The sequence below is a fragment of the Tympanuchus pallidicinctus genome, unplaced genomic scaffold, assembly GCF_026119805.1.
Source record: "Tympanuchus pallidicinctus isolate F22 unplaced genomic scaffold, pur_lepc_1.0 scaffold25, whole genome shotgun sequence".
Lineage (NCBI taxonomy): Eukaryota > Metazoa > Chordata > Aves > Galliformes > Phasianidae > Tympanuchus > Tympanuchus pallidicinctus.
Window position 1 is genome coordinate 6469806 of NW_026294742.1, and position 20507 is coordinate 6490312.

Here is a 20507-nt window from a genome sequence, read left to right on the forward strand (position 1 = left end):
CCTGATGCCAATTATGCATTACAAAATAAATACCTGAGAGTATTAAGGAGTAGTTTATTTAACAGGCAACTTAGAATCATTTAATGGACACTGTATGTGCAAGAAAATTTCTGCTGATTTGCTCCTTTGGCTATGCAAATCCTTCAGCCAGAACAGGAGACAGGCTTAAATGAATTAGCTGTGGCAGCATTTTAGTATCTGCATCTGTTAGTGGATGAAGTACTCAAGCTGCCCAACTGAGAATGGAGCATAACAGTGCACCACCTTGCTTGTGTCACAGCAGTCAGTTCTCCCCCCTTGATCTTTTAGTTTCCCTGGATATTTCAGAGGCTCTGTTTGGATTTTAAAGGGAAGTTTTACTGACTGTCATTTTACCTTGGATGTAGAAAGAGAAGAATACTTTAGAGGCACTCCCTAAACATGACTTCCAATGCCTGAAGCACTGTTTATGGAACATGCATCTAAGACATGGAAGGCTTTATTTGATAATAAGAGATCTGGACTGCTGAATGACTGTGAAGACAGTTTCTTTTATTGAATCAAGCCCTAAGGTGCTCATATTTTTAGTATAACAATGAGCCAATTTATCCCTGCTGGGTTATGGGAATTTTCTTTTTTATGGTACCATATACACTGCATCTGGCACACGAGAGCGTTAAAAGATGTAAACAAATTGCTATATGTTAACAACACAGTCTGAGAAACAAATAAAACCAAGGAGAAGTGCCCATCACAGAGCAATGGCACTGCCACGCTGTTTTCACAGTTGAGGACCAAATGTAAAACAAGAAATACCCTGAAACCTTGAGTGAGCAACACATTTTGGACAAACAAATTTGTTGTGTTGTTGTGTTATTGGAAGCGTTCTACTTCACTAAGCAAGAACAAACTGTTTTGAGAAACACGAATCACGACAGCCATAAAATCCTGGGTTGTCATTCCAATCTGACGTTTGTCAGATGTGTAAGAAAATGTCAATTTATCAGCACTTTTTACACAAGAAAGAGCTGAAGCAGACTCTAATTTAACACTGCCTATTGGCTGTAACTATCACATCTTTATATTCCATCCACAGCTAAAAGGTCTGCAAGGCACAAGCAGAACTTACCTTGGTAGTGTATGTATGTCCATCGGAGCCGCAGACAGGGCTGGCATGCACAGTGGGGCATGGCTTGCACTTCACCATGTTAGCTGGTCCAGCCCAGTGCTTCTGAGCTAAGTTCCCTTTCTTTTGTCGAATGCTGTAAAGCAAGAGACATCAGGTTTTTTGAACATGCTTGTGTGAAACAGAAGAATTCTCTGAAGAAAGCACAGCCTGGTTTTCAACACAGCATTCATTTAAAGCAAGTGAATTAAATACAGCTCCTAACAATGCTTCTAAAACACAGCATATTCTTGCAGACAATCTAAAAGTCATAAATTGTTATCCACTATTAGACTAACAGTGCTTGGCAGGTTCATTCTGGTAGCATTTTGTTAAACCACACAAGAATTGCTGAAGAAGGCAGCACCTTCATTGAGTTGCCAAGTTCAAGCCTGTAACTTACGGCCAGGCAGCTCCATAGATGCCTAACACTTCTCTTCAGGGAACAGAAAGTTATTAAAAGCATTATGAAAATAAATTATTGTTAAGGTTGAGTTCAGATTAAAAGCAGGCTGCAGCAATTTGAGAGCAAAATTGCTTCAAAAAAGATTACATTACAGTAATAAAAATTTACAGACAGATAGAAATCAAATAACTTTGTACATGTAGTAGCATTCTTAATATTCCAACTTCTGTACAGCTGCTATGCTCAGACCAATGGCAGTGCCACCAGGAGCACCAGAGTGACAGAGAGCATCTCCAACTACACAAGCATTTGTTCCACAATGAACTTGATTATTACATTAAAAATGAGTACGAAATGACATCTGCTTTAGAAACTTACAGCAAACCACTTGGAATTGATTCTGATTAATGGCTCATTTTCCTATATTAACGAACTACTTGGCTGATGCAACATTTACTAATTATCATCAGCATACTGTTGTAAGCTGATCCGGAGTTCACTTCATAAACCACAAGCCAAAGTTACAATACAGATACGTTTAGGCCATGAGCATTTGTCTCTCACTTGATAAAAATTTACAAGGAAAGGGAAAGCATCACATCAACTTTGCTGGAGACTTAAGAAAAATAACGGCCATCTGTTCCCATACTACAGTTAAAAAACGATATGATACAGTGATTCAGCTAGAAATCTATCCCAATGCACTGCTGAACAACCTTATCACAGTTTTAGAAAAATATATACGGATATTTTAAAAGCAATTTCACTACAGCTTGCAATTTGCAACACAATACTGACTGATGTAATGACACATTCAGTTGCTAAAATAATGAAAATTCTATTCTTTCATCTGGGTTCAAGTTTTCTCCCAGTCTAACCTTTGTCACAGAGATGACTAGATCTGTAAAGAAGATTATGTCCACAGAAGGAATCCAATCATGATATCACAAACTATGAAAATAGAAGCAAAGTATTAAAGACTAAATTCCCCTGTTATTTTGAAGAAGTTTTCTTAATCCGCAGAGCAGCATCCTTCTTTCAGATGCATTCTGCCTTGCTAGGTTACCATCGCACCACATACTGAACACCACAGATATGGGGTTGCTTAGCTCTAAAACTCAGCAGATACATTCTCTGTGGTGCTGGGGCTGTACAAACCACATCTTTAATTTTTCTGACTTCTCCATAGTCCCCTGACTCCCAACAGTGTTCTTTTACTAAGAGTCAATGTAAGTTTGGATGTAGTAAGGGACACTGATGAACGACCAATGGAGATACAGGACACAGAAGTGCTGCTCTCCCTTTGGAGCCTTTGCCACGATCTCAGAAGAAAAGTCTTGTCTGTCTTTTGAGCAATTTTACATAAAATTTTATGTCACAGAAAAACAGTTAAGAAACGCTAAACTTGAAACATTGTATAATGCTGTAATCATAGAATGGCCTGGGTTGAAAAGGATCATCTAGTTTCAACAGCCCTGCTATGTGCAGGGTTGCCAATCACCAGACAAGGCTGCCCAGAGCCACATCCAGCCTGGCTTTATAATGGAAAGCACAGCCATCCTAGTGGGATGGCACAATCCTAGGCTGCAGCAAATGTGAACAGCAGCCATAGACACAGAAACCAAAGAAGAAAAACTACTTACCTGTGTAAGGCCTCAGGTGCACAGGGATCTCCAGGGAGATACCTTCACCTCCACTGCCAACCCTTAAATGAGGGCTGGGAAGGGGTGGATCCAGGCTCCATCCCTTCCAGTCACTCAGCTGCATTGCATGCACCTGAGTTCTCCTGGGCTGGCCCTGCCTTCCCACCAGCTGCTCAATCACTGCTTCAGGCAGTGGCTTAGCATTTCTGCTACAATTTCTCAAAGCCATCAACCACAAAACATTCAGGATGAAGATGAGTGACTGAACTAACAAGCACCTGATCAAAATTAAATGCTGACTGAAGTCCTTAATTAGACTGATGTCACTCAAAGCCTCAAGGTCTTGTGATTTGTTAGACAAGCCTAAAATACATCACACAGTATTTGTGGACCAAGGTATGTCCCTTATACCCTTCACAGAAATGCCTTCTCCAGGAAGCTCAGCCTGACTTGCACAGAACTATAGCCTCCATTTCCCTGCTCCTGGTTTGGCCACTTCAACCTTGGTACTACAAAGCCACCGTTTACTACAAGATTTTTAGAGAGCCAATCATGTTTTCCACTCTTCCATCCTCACTTAAAGACATAAAGTAATTAAAGGCTGTCCAGTTCATGTTATTTCAGCAGATAATGAAGTCTGGCCTTTTACATCATTTTACTGAAAATAAAGAGAACAAACACAGCCTCAGGACTAAAGTCTGTTCCTAAAGTCAATGGTGAACCATGCAAGTGACAGCTTAACCTACTCACACCCCCTAACCAGAATGGTTTCACCTGTATTTCATTTACAGAGCTGGATGGGCACAGCACTACTCCTCCCCATTTCATCATCACTCATTTTTTGATATTAAGGGGAAACTTATTTTCTCAAAACAGGGGAGTACTTAATAACAGGAAGAATTCACAGTGCAGTATGTCCCAAAGCATTTCATTCTTTCCAAAGGAAAAAATTCAAGTTAGCAAGTTTAGAAGCAAGGGATTACTGCAAGAAATCTGCAATGATTGCTACCACCTGGGCTTGTGATTTAGTTGGCAGTGCAGCCCAGCGGCCATTTTGGTCGCAAGAAACAATTTTGGTTTCAAAAATAACCTTATCCTTTTAAAGCTACAGCTTTGCCAAAAACATCAGCACAAAACATCACTGCATTTGAAGAAAGCCACAAATTGTTTGTTTTTCAGCTTGGTTGAGTAAGAAATAGTTGAAAGTTTTCAGTGGATGCCCAGATCTCCCTCCTTGCCTTCAATGCCAAAAAGGCAGGTAAGCAGTCATATCCAAGAAAAGGTCATTTTTTTCCCCAAAAAAGTAAACTTTTTTTTTTTTTTTCCTGGAGTGCCATTTTGAGAGGCAAGATAAGAGTTCTGGAAGCTGTTCTAGCCTCTAACCCCTAACAACACATCAAACATCCAAACAAACAAATTAAAACCTAGACAAGAATGTTGGCTGCCATATGCAGACAGCATGCAAATCCCTTCTCAATGGAAGGGCACATTCACACACTCCTGGAGCATGTTTTGCTATGCTAATCATCTTGTTTTAGAGTAAATATGTCAGGAGCAAGGCAGGCCAAAACAAATTAAACCCTGCTTGTTTGTTTTTTCCTGACAACCAACTTTAATCCTGCTTCATGACTCAGAGTTGAAAGGATCCACTACAAATCACTGGAAAGTAACCACTATGCAGAGAGAACAAATCGAGGGCAAAAGTCCACCACGTTTATAAAAACAACTAAACCAAACGTATTTCATACTCTAGGAGGTATATGTGATTGTATTGCCTGAGCTTTAATATGAACAGAAAAACACTGGCTGCCTTCGCTTTTCAGGCTGATGTACTGAAAAATGTAAGATTTAAGGAGCAGTTAAGTTTTACAGAACTTAATATCCAAAAAATTCACTGCATAAAGAAGTTTTAGCATCTGAAAACACAGATTGACTCAGCTCCATTACTCACCATACAGACATAATACTTACCACGTGCTGTGAAAATGTAGGGGAACCTCATGGAGGAAGATGAATCGTGCAGCAAGATTTCCAGACACCCTCATTCCACCCCACACTCCCCTAAACCACAGACCTACACTCCAGCACTACTCTTCCTATCTCAAACTTCTGTTGCAGAAAAGACCAGAAACTTTGACTCCACCCAGAGTTTATTGCTTCCAGGTGTGCCTGGGGAGCCAGAAGCCAAGCCCCAATTAGAGCTGAAGTGTGTGCAGCTGGCAGCCCTGCTAATCCCGGAGCCCCAGCACACCTGGCAGGCAGCAGCGGTTCTGCAGCTCTTGCTGCTGGGACAGCCTGCCAGCAGGGTTTGAGCTCTGCCTTCCATTCGGCAGAAGTTTGTCTAATTGAACGATCAAAACGTTGCACTTTATGGTTATGGTTTTCAAAATAATAATAATAACAAAAAAAGTGTAATTCCTGACCAACAGTGCTGCTTGTGGTTCTCGTTTTTGCTTGTAACAGTTCTTAGTGTGTGTATACACGAAAAGCCTGTGTGCAGGTCAAGACCAAAATGGAGGCCGTTGCTCAACAATGATATTTTGTGCACAAGCTTTTGCAAAATGCTTTTGCATTTTAGATAGGTATTAGGCAAATATTCTTAAGTTTATTTGCCTTGGATGATGCTGGGAAAATTTAAAAACTTTTTGGTGTAAAATGTTTATGGGGAATATTTTGTCCTTTGAGGTCACACTCAGCCTTGTGTTCAATTGGAAGGGATCAACAAACAGCATCATCTGCAGTATGGAGATATGCATGTATCCATGGAGTATGGATATATATGCAGTTGAGCAAAAGGTGTAAGAAGTAAGCAGATTTTCACCCCACCCTTCAAATTATTGCACAAAGTTCATTTTCTTATCATTTACTGAATGAATTGATAGACTTGGAATCATTTATTTGAGTAGGCAATGATGTCTCAGCCCTGTTCTGGATCTCATCTCTCCTGTTGATGGACTATAGGTGTGCTAGATATTGCATGATATAACCATGCAATGTATAAAGACATGAAGTTAAAGGTAGCGCCTTATAGATTTGATACGGAATATCTCAATTTAGAATATCAGCTTTTAACTTCGAGACAAAAGCTTTTAAGAGGAAATGAACATATTGTGTTTTAGTAAGCTGCATATTTTAGCTACATAAACTAATGACAGTAAGTCAGAAAAAAATCAGAAATTTTAATATGGCAAAGTATATCAATTTTTTTGCTTCAATAAATGTGTCATTTCACTGCCAGCTAAAAACAGCCAAAATATCAACAGATTATACAAGCAAGACCGATTCTGTGCTTTTATGTAATTACATTTGATCTTCCAAGTGCAAATTCAATTCCAGCTGTCAATGAACTTTAATATTAATAAAGAAATAAAATGCACTAGATTTTTCATCCAAAATGCCTACCATCGTTGTAGCTATATTTCTTCTCTTGTATTTTTCATACAAAGTTTAAAATTGAGATTATTTACAAAATCTATGACATTTACTTTTCTTTCCCCCACCCCCAAATTTGCAAGATTAAGGCTATGTTACTCCTGTTCAAGACTGGCTATTCCCAAAGGCATGTGCAACATATTAGCAGTTAGCAGTGATGATTTTAGTCCACTTAACTCAGGCTCCTTTGAGCATGGGCTGGCAGGGTTTTATTTTGAAAGTGCTGCCGAAGTTTTGGGAGGAAGCAGGCAGTAGGTAAAAAGTTCTTCCTTTGGACTTTAGAATGTACTTAGTAATTTTATTGGACAAGAGAAAGACACTTCTTTACACAAAGGAGTTTTTGTTAAATGAATTTTTAAAGGTCAGCTGCAAATAGTGTAAAATTTCTCAAGTAAAAATAAACAAGTTACACAATTTCTTCTAAAAGAAAGTGTCAGGTAAACGAAATAGAGAGATTGGTACTGTCTCTACTGATTCTTGAAGTCACTGTTTCAGTGATCCTACACAAGCAAAGAATTTGGCTCAATACATGTCCACATTACCCACAACACTCACCTCTCTCTGTTTCTGCTTCCTACAGTAATACAGCTAATTATTTCTGTTCCTATTTGAATGATACTGAGCTGGTCCAGAATTTTTTTTTTTTTTTTTACTAAAAAGGCCTTACTTAGAAAATATCAACTGAACAAAATCCAATTATATCATGGTGATTAACTGGAATTACTGGATGTTTCATGAAATTGCCACTGGACATCTACATGGAGTGCCAGCTTATCACAAGTGTAATGCATGTGGATGCCCCATCTCTGGAAGCATTCAAGGCCAGGCTGGATGTGGCTCTGGGCAGTCTGGTCTGGTGGTTGGCAATCCTGCACATCGAAGGGGGTTGAAACTAGGTGATCATTGTGGTCCTGTTCAACCCAGGCCATTCTATGATTCTATGATTCTGTGATTCTCCACACAACCTTTGTGTGACCAGGAGTAATGGCCATGGAGATGGTTCTCAAAATTTGGATTCACTTTATCTTTCTTTCTTTTCAGGCCTCATCTCCAGTCAATGGCATTCATGCCATACAATGATGCCATACATCACATACAGCCACGCATTGTAATAGAATTAAAAATTTCAGTGCCAAGTATTTGTGCTTTCTGAGAAGCTGGCAGAAGCTCTAACAGAGCACACTCACATGGCTTCCTGAAGCTCAAGCAATTCACTGTTGAAAGAGTGTACTGCCTGTACCTTCCCTATGCCTTGTGCAGTTTGTTCTTGTCTTCCTGAAGGAGGTTTATCACAGTAAAGATAAACCCTGTAGTGTCTGGCTATTTTGCCTTTCCTTTGTATAAGTTGTTTCTCTTGTTCTTGAAAAGAATGACAGAGCTGAAATTTGCTAGCTTAAATGGCAATGCTCTCTTCCTCTTTGTATCATTTTTGTGTTCTGCTTATTGGAGCCAAGAGTTTGGCCTCATTTCTGCAGCTTTTATATTTTTGTACATGATCTGTATATACCCCGAACCACAACCAAATTCCCCTTGTATTCAACATATGCAAATAAAGCAAGCTACACACATTACCCTGAAAAAAAAAGTCACTAAGCTTTTGAATTAGACGTAATCTCCTTATTTAATACAAACTGTAAAATGAGAATGGACATATGCATAGAGTCATTTTTCTACTTGGCACTTGCACTTACTTTCATATAGAAATAATTACAACATACAGGGCTGCCTTGGCTTTTCACTGTCATCCTGTTGGGCTTAGAGGCTACTGCTTTCCTTGATTTCATCATTCAAAGAAATAATTTCTATCTGATTGTACTAAAGCTCTTGATTACTTTTTCTTGCTGCCTTTGTATCTCCCAGACACGTGCGTTTCCTTGGTAGATGTGTGAAGATTCTTAATGGGTTGGTGGTGACTGAGTGTCTTTTTGGCAAAGCAGAAAGAGGTTTATGTGAAACTTTCTTTTGCAGTAAACAGGAGGAGAGAGAACACTGACTCCACACTTGCTTCCTGTGCTTTCAAACAGTGACAGCAATGAGATTATATCGGGAATTAACTCTGTCCATTGCTGGAGAGCACCAGGAGCCATAGGACTTTCTCAGACAGCAGGCTGTACTTGGAAGATAGAATTGGAGATGAAAAGTTTAGGCAAGAGTGAAAAGGAAAATCCCATCTGTTGAGGTGAAAGTGTATCTGTAGGTGAAGCATCATTCTGATGAAATGCAAAACAGACATTTCCAGAGGAAGAAGAAGAATTCAAGAAGATATAAGGAAGAGTCAAGCTTTTACTTTTAACTACAAGTAAGAAAGCAGCACAAAATTAAGCACAGGGGAAGCAATGCATTGGGAGGAACATATCAGCTAGATATAGGGAGCGATGACCGTTTTGTTATAGCAAGACATTTTACAAGGAAAGGTCCTGACGTGTTTTGCAGGTGAAAAACCCTGAAGATTTTTTCACGCATCCTTCCAGACCCAGTGAGCAACCGACTCTTGAAAGAGATCAAAGGGTCTTGCAGCCCAGGGTGCTCAAGGTTATTGGTTCTGCAAGATGAAGGAAATTTTATTTTTGGCAGTTATTAAAGGATCAGAAAATTTGGAAAGGCTGACATAGATTCAGAGGTCCAAAAAGGCCAGAAAAACCGCAGCCTGTTAGGCTGACTGCTGTATGCAACACTGTCGCTGGATCTGTGAGAACCCTCCTGTCTGCAACTGCTTGAGCAAGGTCCTTCAAACAGCAGCAAGGTCTGTGTCTAGACAGCTTTAATGGGGCATTTAAATAGGGACAGTGTTAAAAGGCCAAGACAGCTGGTTCTGCACAGTATCAGGATTGGTCAGTGCTTGCATCCTTGTGGGGTGTACATGGCCTTACTTGTTCCTGGACTAAAAATTGGGAGATTAAGCAGTTATTAAGGTCATTAGAGATGTATGTGGATTTCTGCCTTTAAGCACTTTAATACATAAAAATAGTGTTTAAAAAGTCCCCTGCCTTCTCGGCTAACAGATTATTTGGTCTACAGGCAATTTCATTTTTAATCTCAATTTTTAATGATTTGCAACTTTTTGCCTAATTCATATGTTCTACAGCTGCACAGATATGGAAGCTGGCAAGGCACTCAAAGGAACAGAACCAAAACAAGAAATCCACACAAACATAAAATCCCGGTGTTTTTAAAGTCATTTTGGTCTCTGGAACAAGTAACACAGCTTCTAAACTCTGCCTCTGTTCTCATGAATTTTCATAAGAGAATTATTTTCCTTTTCATCGTTATTTTTATGCTAACATTAAAAGGATTTTCTGACACCAAACTATGCAAAAATATAATGAAGTGCCTTGAATTCCAGAGGAGGAAAGGACATAGCAGGAAGTTCATAATTAAAGCCAGAATCTTCTCTACCACTCCTCAGTTAGTAGGAATCTTTAGCAGCCATTTCTGAACCCTGGATTCTGCACGCTGTCTGTAGCCATGGTACTTTGCACAGTGTGCTTAGAGTTGAAGCATGCAGCAGATTCGGTATCTCTGTTGGCACTGACTTTCTTCTTTGACAGCCTGTGTCAGTTTTCTTCCCTGCTACTAGAAAAGAACACTTTCTAAGAGGATGCAGTACCTTTTCTCTGCCCAATATGTGATTATTTTGATATTAAAATATTGTATTGATCAAGTCTGCCTCCTTCTGCTGGTAGATCTTGCCAAGATCAGCCAAGGAGCTGAATTGCTGATGGCATGTGAAATTAATCTTAGCTGTCACATTTGGTAGGGAAGGAAAGCTAATCCTTCCTCACTATGTCATACTTCATTCAATTAGACACCTTCAACATTGTTTTCACCAAATCTGAAGAGCAGTCACTTTCCACCATTTCTCTCCCACTGCTCATATTTCAAGTTACAATGGTGGGCAAGCAGAAAGGTGCAAGTTACTAAGGAAGGCCAAAATTCATGGCATATTTCTTGGCAGCATTTGACTGCTGAATGTCCCAGAGATCCTGGACACACAGGCTTTAACACCGACCTCTTTCTAGGCCAAGTGCAGGTGACCAAAATGTCTAACCTCACCAAACCCCAACATCACACGTCCCTGCAGACATTGCTAGTTGGCAGAATGGAACTTTGGGACAAACAAGTGGGCTGAAATAGGTGGCAGACCCATCACAGGATCTGTATCAGCTCTGTCTTTCAGGACAGTTTATGACCTGGCTTTATTTTCTAGCAATAGTAGTATATCAATCACAGGCAACATATACCTACGCATCAAAGAGTCCTACTGCCCAAAGAGGCTGAAGTGGTGGGTTTCTTTTTTTTTTCTTCTCTTGCCTGAATCATAAAGGTTCCAAAACCTTGTTGTCACTTTGCAACTACAGGGGGAAAATCAATGACATTCTCTCCCCCCCCCCACCTCCAATCCAAGCATCTTTAGACAGCTCAGCTGTGTTCTGCTTCATTATGTTGATTTTGCTTTTCCTAAGGCAAATAACATGCAGTCCTCACCAAAATTGACATGTTGCTGGTAGGGATGAGAAAGCAAATGCATTTTAAAAATATAGTAATATTCTTTGCCCTTAAGGCACTAAACCAAATGTTTCTTTTTAAAAATGACTGCACTGTACTTCTGTTGTGTGAATACTTGCTAACAGTGTAACAAACAATCAGTTACAAGCTGTGCTAGCAAAATATTTGCCCCTTCTGACACATTTTATTATGAGAGAGGCTTATTAAATTCACAAGAAGCCTACAGCAGATTAAACTCTTGAGGATTTTTACAATTAGCATACATTACCTAATATTTCATATATGGTTTTTGAATAGAATTGGTCTGTCAAACAACAGCCAATTAGAAAAAAAAAAATCAATCCCAAAGCCACCTCCAGAGTGTAGTCAAAATCCACTATTCAAGGTTGGTTCGGAAAATCATCAGAATGCAGTTTCCTATGCCAGAATAAAATGAATGTTAGTGAAATGTATGCTAACCAAACCAGTTATAAATATTATAAGGAGCTGGGTAATTTTAAAATCCCATCCTTCTTAGCATCTAAATAGGCTAATGCTCCTGTTGCTTATTCAGCACTGCGGATTTGCAGAGCTCTGTACTATGAATGTCTAAACATTCTGATGAATTTCTCAACGTATTCAGCGCTGTCCGTCTGGTTCTTTGATGGTGGAGATTGAGCTCGTAATATCTACATCATTCCCAGCTTCTCAAATGATGCCATCAAGAACATTACCCATCTTATATCAGACTGTATCTTAATGAAAGGTGACTAGAGCTTCAGGAAACTCCCAAACCAATAGAAAGAATTTACATAATCATATTAATTTATGATACTAACTGAATGCACATGATCCAGTCTAGGGACAGCACGTGCCAAAACACACCTTCAGGTGAAATTTGAAGATGAACACAATCGACATACTTGCAGAAACTGCAAGATACACATTTCATGAGCTACTTCCACTGAGTTATTAATGTTTCTCTTTACTGTGACCTTAAACCATGAAGCCTATCAACCATCATTACAACCATCCATACTTTCCATGTTCCTCACATATTTAACTCCAAAGGTTTCTGTATGGAACTCCTGTATGGAACTCCATGGAGGCTCAGGCTGTCATTAAGTTGCAATTTAGACATATATTTACCCATGAAAGTTTCAGCATTTTATAGCAGATTTCTCAAAAGCATGCTATATCATCTGAGTCTCAAACAGTGATATAATTAGATATACAGCATTACATTACCTGGTACTTATACGGGTTTTGTACAAAAATTTAAAAAGATTTAAATATTTGTTGCTAATTTATTTAGGAGAAATCGATTTAGTGCGGGTTATGTTGTTGGCTGGAAATATGCCACCTTACTTTGAATCATTCTTTCCCATCTGAATTTCACTTCAGCACTTATTTCCCTTTGTTTATCTTGCTGTGATCCAACACACGTCTGTGTCCTTTCCATTCTGATTTTGTCCCCATCCATTCTTTGTGACAGCTTTTGAGAGACCAGTGGACTGAGCAAGGATCCACATTTCTTCATCTGTATCAGTTCATTTGGTTTAATCCTGAATTAACAGTCTTCATAAGAAATGCCTGCTCCTGAGCACATTTCCTTCTGTACTAAACTCTTTTTCTGAGCACCCAGAAAGATTTCACAACAGCCTATCTCCACTGTCCTCCTACTAACTACTGAACCCTTGTACCCTGTTCTTGTTCTTTCTTCCCACTATTTTCTGTGCTGCCCTGGTAGAAAGCTAGGGACTGCACTCATATTTTTTGGTAGTACTTTTTTCCCCCAGTGTTCTTGCATTTCCTCATAAAGCACTTTCATTCTTTCAACATCTCCTGGCTGCTATTTGCCTTCTGCCTCGTGCCCTCTGTCTCCATCCTCCAGCCCTATTTTCTCAAGATTTGGCTGACTTGTTTAAGGAGAACTTTATAAAATTGTTAACAATTGTGGTGCTCTTTCCTACTAACTCTTTCATTTAACTATTTTTATTCCAGTCCTTCAGCCTAACTATGCTGCTCTGACCTCCTCCCAGCTGATCTCCTTTTCCTTCCACTTTTCCACTCATAGCTCTGAAACTTCCTTCTGCCTCACTAAACCTCAGAAATTAGGTCCCTCAGTGAAGAAGTTATTTCTTCACTTAACTCTTAACTATTCTTTCCATCTCTGCTAGGGAGTATCGTATTAAGTATTATATTCTCTCTAGGTGGTCTCTCAGTGTCATTTTGATGCTTTGCCTCTCAGAATCCAGTCTTCTTATCTTTCTGCCTTATCAGACTTCTACCTGGGAAGTCTGAGAAGCTCTGTAGGCTCCCTCTGGTTTATTCTTCCATCTATTTTTCCTATTATTATAATTTCTTCTCAGGAGTGTCTTGTCCACATCAGAAGCTCACTATGTCAAAGCTAAGCATGGAATTGTTCTTCTCACATCAACTTCTGTATTTTTTAGTCAATTTCAATTCAATTTAGTGGGTGAAACTTGTTATGAAACGAATAACTCTCATTGTTTCACCGAAAACTGGAATATGAGTTTCTGAAAGGATGATGAACTTCGGTTCTACAGGCAGCTGGTTAAAAAGTAAAGCAAAAATTTCTGAAATAACAAAGGAACTAATTAAAACACTCTCTGACGTCTGAGCTCTTTCTTTGCCAAGCTAAAATATTGTTGCAAATGAAAAATTTATACACAGATAAAACACAGCAGCTCAAGAAATTAACTATGGATGATATGCTAAGTGGGAATGACCACGGTGTAATTCAATTTGGCACCCTTGGGTTTCAGGTAAACTGGATTAGCTAAGACTAGAAAAGTCTGTCAAAGGACTTGAGAGAGATTTAAATCCAGATGACTACACAGAATAATGGCACACAGCATTTCAACATACAGCAACAAAGAATGGACAGACTAATTTATATAACGAAACTCCAACATGTCCTTTCTGTTCAACATGGACCATCAATTTAAATGCCAACAAAGTACAAAGAAAGAATGTACAAAGAAGAGGAAAGAAAAAGCAAGGGACACACAAGCTTCCTGTACTTCAGGAAGCCACCATCTGAAGCAAAAGACTGGATGCTATGCTGAAAGGTTTGTTTTCCTAATGGTACTTTAAACTCTTTTTTAACTAACTCTCTTCTCCTGGCTTCTTCACTCTTTAAACAAGGGAAGACAAATCTTACATTATGCTTTATTATTGAGTTACAATAACAGAACTAGCACGTGCAGAGACTACTGGTTCTTATTAACTTTATACGCTTGGAAGACACAATTCTCTTTAGTAACTGCACACAAACAGATGAATAATACTAGCATAAGCCCTAACAAGGCATGCAATAACAGGGCATGGTGCAGACAAGGTAGTTTTTGAGGCATAATGCATGGTGTGCTACTGCCAAGTAATTGAGGGTTTGAAAGAGCCTTTCTCCCACCAGAAGATGTTGAAAAAGAAAACTCCAACTCAAGCTTAAAAGTTTCAAGATTAACTAAGAAAAAAGAAGCTTGTATCAATTGGAGTGAACCTTTTTGTTTATTGAAGATTTTCTTCAAGGTTTAGTCTTTCTATTAAGATTTAAAAATGCTAAAAAAATGCAAATTTGTGAAGAGAACAGAATAAAGTTCCTCACCAAGAAAGAATACGAATAAATTGATGTAACGAAAAAAGATTACATCACACTTTGTATTTTTGAAGCCTTTTGAGTTTTTTGCTGTTGGAAGACTCAAAGTCATTGCCAAGTGAAACAGGAGAAAAATCATCTGAAATTTTAAGGCTGCCATCTCCATCACTGACAGTTTAAATGCAATTTCAGAACAAAACCAGGCGACTTTCACTTTGTACCATTAAGGCAATTTACAAACAAAAACAGTTCTTAGAGTGATCACAATCCCAGGCATTCACAAGATTTGTGAGACCTTTTTTTTGTGGATGTTGCAGGCGGAGCAGCAGCTCCTTTTAATGCTCTGAAGCATTTGCTTTTCTCAGAAAAGTAAGAAGAGAGATAATGATAGAAATTACCTATTTGTCAGCATGCAAAGTTAATTCTGAAAAAAAACCCAACCCACCAAGCCCCCACCAAGGAAAATAAAGAAAAGGCAAATTGTGAGCTATTGGGACTGCCTGCTCTGCAATGTCAACTTACAAAAGATATTATCTGAGAAAATGGGGAAGAAACGAGTCTGGGAATTTATTTTTAGTAGTTGGCATTTGACAGAGATCAGTGAATACCCAGGCAAAGAATTTCATTTTTCAGAAGTCATAATCCAGTTTCTTCATCTCTAACTGTAGAAATAAATCATGAAAGAAGAAATGTGAGATCACTTCTAAGTAATGAAAACAAGAATCAGAATGTCTCCGGATGCTTTTCCAGGAGCAAAGCCACACTCTGTCTCTTGAGATAACCATAGAAGAAAACAATGTCTCATTTCTCCAGCTACAAAAGATAATTGAATACTCAAATCATTTGTGGGTAACTTTATGATACAGACTGTTGAAAATCTTTAGATAAAATGAGTTTGCCATGCCATCAAGATAGGAAGTACTGATTAAATCAGTCTGATTTTACTAAATTCTCCAAGGATGTACAATGGAAAGTCTTGGGAGAGGACTGTGTTTACTCTTCCATTAACAACAGCAGTACAGACTCAGCAGAGCCAGGGTCTCAGGTGAATGTCATTATCATCAGGCTACTGAGTTAATTTTGTGTAATTAATTAAATATTCATTTGGTCAGACAGGGCCAGATACCAATTTGACAGTCCAGTGACTAGGGCACTCACCTAGGCTAATGAGATGGAATCCCTTCTCTAATTAACATGGAGAGAAAGGAATAAAAACTACAGACTTTGAGGGAAGTTATAAAACATAAACCAATCACCACTTATCAGAAGAATCAGGAGACACTTCTACCTGAGAAAGAAGGCTTGAATCTCTCTTGTACATTTTACATTTGAGGTCTACTCCAACCTACTTATATTTCCAAACTAAGAGACTTTCTTGTTCAAAAACTTTCTGTGCATTCCAGAAATCTTCTGTTGAATTGACAGGAAAACCATTTTGTCAGAAAACTCTAGAACATGTCTACTCAATACTTACAGCTGAAAAGCTGTGTTTCAGTTCCCACTTACTCAAAATGTGCCAACGTGAAAAAAAAACCCAACACCTCAGCAGGGAGCTTAGCTGTGCAAACTGAGACAACAAAATCCGTACAGATAATACTATAAAATTAAGGACTAATCCAAGAACAAAGGGAGCCTATCCACCTCATGATGCACCACGTTCATTAAAAGTAAGTATTGCACTTCTAAGAACTGTAATTGCAGTATTTCATTTCATGAAGCTGGCAGTTGCACAGTGACTGCAGTACAAGTTGTCACTTCCACCTCCCCCCCTCCATTTGCTAATAAACGGAGGAAATAAATGCCTGGATTCTGCTGGAAATTTTGACTTTTTAAATTGCAACCAAATAACATGTATTTATTTACAATGAAACTTTCAAAATGTCATTGTTAAAGTAGAGGACATAAATCCAATAATTGATAGCAAAATGGAGGCTTGATAATTCCCACTTAACTAACTTGCAGACTTCCTAGTCTTTCTGCACCTGCTCTTCCAGAACAATTTAAGAGCAGTGCTCTGCAGAATTGTTTCTTGGTAATTACACTTCATTAATGTTACACAATCTATCAGGATATATTTTCTATTTACTTATTTATTTTAGACAGCTCTACATTGTAGCCAGCTAGGTGGCTTAGAATGAATATACAGCCCTTGATAAAAGATAAGCAGTCTCAGGCACTGCCTATTCACAGCCTTCAGACCATCAGTTCCCCCAGCCCAAATCCTGAGGGCTACAGTCCTGAAGCAACAACTCTTCTTAGTGTTAAGGAGCCTTGATGTGGCTTGTTCAGTGACAAAATTTGGTCTTTTGATACTGGCATTGAGAATTTAAGCACTGACTTTCACAGCATATTCCAGGGAGGAAGAATAACAGGAAGAAGGGACACAATGAAAAAGAACTTTCCTTTTTAGCTTCTGAGATTCAAGAACAACTTCTGAATTATTAGAGAGAGTTTTGCATTGCTAATGTGAACTCCTGATTACAAGGCATACATGGTATAGTGTTTCCTTCCTTGAGTCCCCTAAACAATGAGCTGAACTCTAAGAAGTGTAAAATGTTACACAGACATACAAAGATTTTTCCCTTCCCATATTTTAAGATATTTAAGATGCTCACAGGAACAACAATGCCATATATTAAAGTACTAGTCTAAATCCAGAGGTACAGGCACTATATAAAGTGTTTTCAGGTACTACTCTTTTCTGCCTGAAAAGTTAACGGCACAGCACTGCCCTTCTATTATAAATTTATAAGCAGAACAGTAATGTCTGACCAGACATATTCAGAGAAGCAAAACATTTTGGGTTGATTTCCAGCATCATTAGTACTCTCACTGTACAGAGCTATAAAGAGATTGTAGTTCGGTGGCTCGTGTCCATAAATAATGTCAGTTATGGTTCACTGGTTGAATTAATCTGACGTAAAATGACTAAATTGAAAATCTGTAGGTTGAACTCTTGATGAGTTCTGGCAGAGCTCTAAGAAGGCGATCATAAGCTTATAAATGAAAGGAGAGTGATGGAAATTGAAATATTAAAGAAGCAGGATGTAATAGATTAAAAGTTAATTTTGATAACGTAACTTGTACCAAATAAGAAAATGAATGATGCAAGAAGCTTCTTTTTAACTGTTTTCACAAGTTTCTTTCCAAAGTAAGCTATTAGACTGAACTGCATGGCTTTGAAAGGGTGAGTCCACCTTTTTTTACCTTCTTGAATAAGCTGTCACCCATGGCTTCATTGCTTATCTATCGCAAACCAATGTGGGAAAGGTTTTAGCAGTAGTTTGAAGCAATCTCTGACTCAAAAATGAAAGCCAAAATATTTGCTGATGAATTCCTTGGCCATGGCTGTGACTGGATCATTTTTCCTAGGGAGATTCTTTGCCCGATATGATGGAGGATCGTAGGCATTGAATAAGATGGGAGATTCAGCAGATCTCTGCTGAAAACCACATCCACCTTTAGATGGGCTGTTTTCCTTCCTGACATCATGGAAAGCCACGAACTGCACTGTGAGAAGCATGAAAAAAGTCTGAACCTAAGTCATTAGAAATTTAGCCTGTTGATAACACTATCTATCACTACTATTGAAAGGCTCTAAAATAATAATTGGAAAATCTTCGAAGTGTAATGGTAAAATACAGAAGTTTTATGAGCAATAAAGATCAGTGTTTGGTAAGTTTAAAAGTTAAGTCTGCATCATATTTAAAATACGATTGTATAAAGCAGCACATTGACCAGCATCAAATGAAGTGCAGCATTCTTTAAGATCTAATTTGAAAACTTCATACAAAATATATTGTTTGTAATATTCACTGCAATTGGATATATAAAACCATTTATCAAAAGGAAGATTTTAAAATGCAGTACATTTAATACATTTTCCAATATAATGGCATGTTGGAAATTGAAGAAAAGCTTTAATAAAACTCTTTTGCTGCAAACAGTCTCAATCTTACAAAAACATGCCTTTTTTTAGCACTAAAAAGACTTTTCTGTGGAACACATTCATGTCCTGGGGCTTCCACAGAAAAACCAGCAATAAATTTAGAATCTCCAGTAAACAGATTACAATATAAATAGAGAATAATTTTCAGAGCATTGGAGGTCATTTGTAAACATTAAATAATAATTTCTGACTCACTGGAGAACTCAACAGATTTAAGACAGGGAGAAAGAGTAAAGCTATACAAATTCATTAAGTATTACAGATTTGCTTCCAGCAATTCTATGGTTAAGATTTTTAGCATATAGAAAATAGAGAGAGATTAAGTCAAGAAATATAAACTAGTGGGGAAAAGATAAACTTAATATTCTGGGCTGCGGTAAACCAAGAAAGACTACAGAATCCAGGTCCTTTGAGGATTCATGTAGTCATAGAGAAAGTCAGCCTGCAGCTCAAGGTAAATTGAAACCTACAAGGTCTACAGGGTCAGTGGTCAAATATGGTACTGCTGAAAGGTATGCTGAAAGCTTGTACAGCCATCCTTTTGTGTCCCACAGCTGAATACAGATAGCTTCCTGTTTGCATTTTAATGATAGTGATGATAATGAAGATATTTTACAGTTGTTTGAATAAGTATTGAAAATCCAAGAACTGCCCAGCTACTCCATATTCAAAGCTATTATTTTCTTACGGGGCCAGGATACACAGGCAGTGAGTCCCACCAAACTGTATTTGTTTGCTCATTATTCACGTGTTGGCAAATGTCAAGAGATTTGCCAAGCAGATGACATTTATACAACTACTGTTTTCATTTCTTAGTCACTCTAGACTGCATATGGAGCTTTCCAGACAAAAGAGCCAACATCTCTTATGCTTTATATAGCTGACAGTCCAGGTCAGTCATAAACAAATGCCATGGGGAGGTGATGGAACTTTTAACTCAGCCTTCCTCCAGATAACTAACAGACAGCACAGACTGAACTTTTGGAAAAACTCGGTTGGAGCCTGAGATTTTAAGAAGTCTTCATGGGAAACAAGAGCATTTGGAGGCTAGATTAGCTTTGGATGCTAACTCTTGACAAGCTGCATCAAGAGGATTGTATATAACCAATTCTGCAGCCAACAAAGTAACCCAATGAGACAGTAAAACTTTTAAAGAACAAATACTGTATTATTGCCCTTATTTCATCTTTCATATATTTGAGTTTTCCTGCTAACTTTGTTCTCTATTAGTCTGCTGCACAAACATGTATTCCCATGTTCATTGCAGACCGGCCTTTTACACCATCACACACTTAATTTACACAGTAGATCTCAGAGCTCTAAATACTGAATTTTATACATAGTTCATGTGTAATGCTTAATTAGATATAGTCTCTTTATGCCAGGTTCCCTCCCCGCCCTCCTTTTGTTATGATGCAAGAAAAATATGTGTTGTATAGAGAAAATTTGGTTGGGTATTGGATGTAGACAAAGTCACTTTAGTAAAAACGATCCTGCAGCAAGTGGCATCAAGATTAATTTATCTCAAAGTACAATACAGCCAGTGACAAAAACATCCAATCTTATCTCCAAATCTCTTAGAAGGAAATAAATTTGGACCAGTAGCGTTGTTGAGTTAAAGCATCTGGATTTGTGTTGGGCTCTTTAAAGTCAATGAAAGATTTCCAATGAATTCAGTAAGCACGGGATTTTACTCAATTTTTATTTTTATTTTTTTTAACAGAGTAACAGCCATTAGCAGAAAAATATGGGATTACAACTATTCTTCTCTTAATAAGATTTCTTTAGAAATGAACTTCATAAAGATCAGGTTAAATACAAGCCTC

The 20507-nt window shown here is 38.3% G+C and overlaps 1 protein-coding gene across 1 annotated transcript in view; it reads right to left on the reverse strand.

Annotated features, from left to right (window-relative positions):
- Window positions 1-20507, reverse strand: part of SPOCK1 (SPARC (osteonectin), cwcv and kazal like domains proteoglycan 1) — a 255975-nt gene that overhangs the window by 83949 nt on the left and 151519 nt on the right. The window contains 1 exon segment of the mRNA XM_052689620.1: window positions 1109-1241. Coding sequence (XP_052545580.1) covers window positions 1109-1241 — 133 coding nt within the window.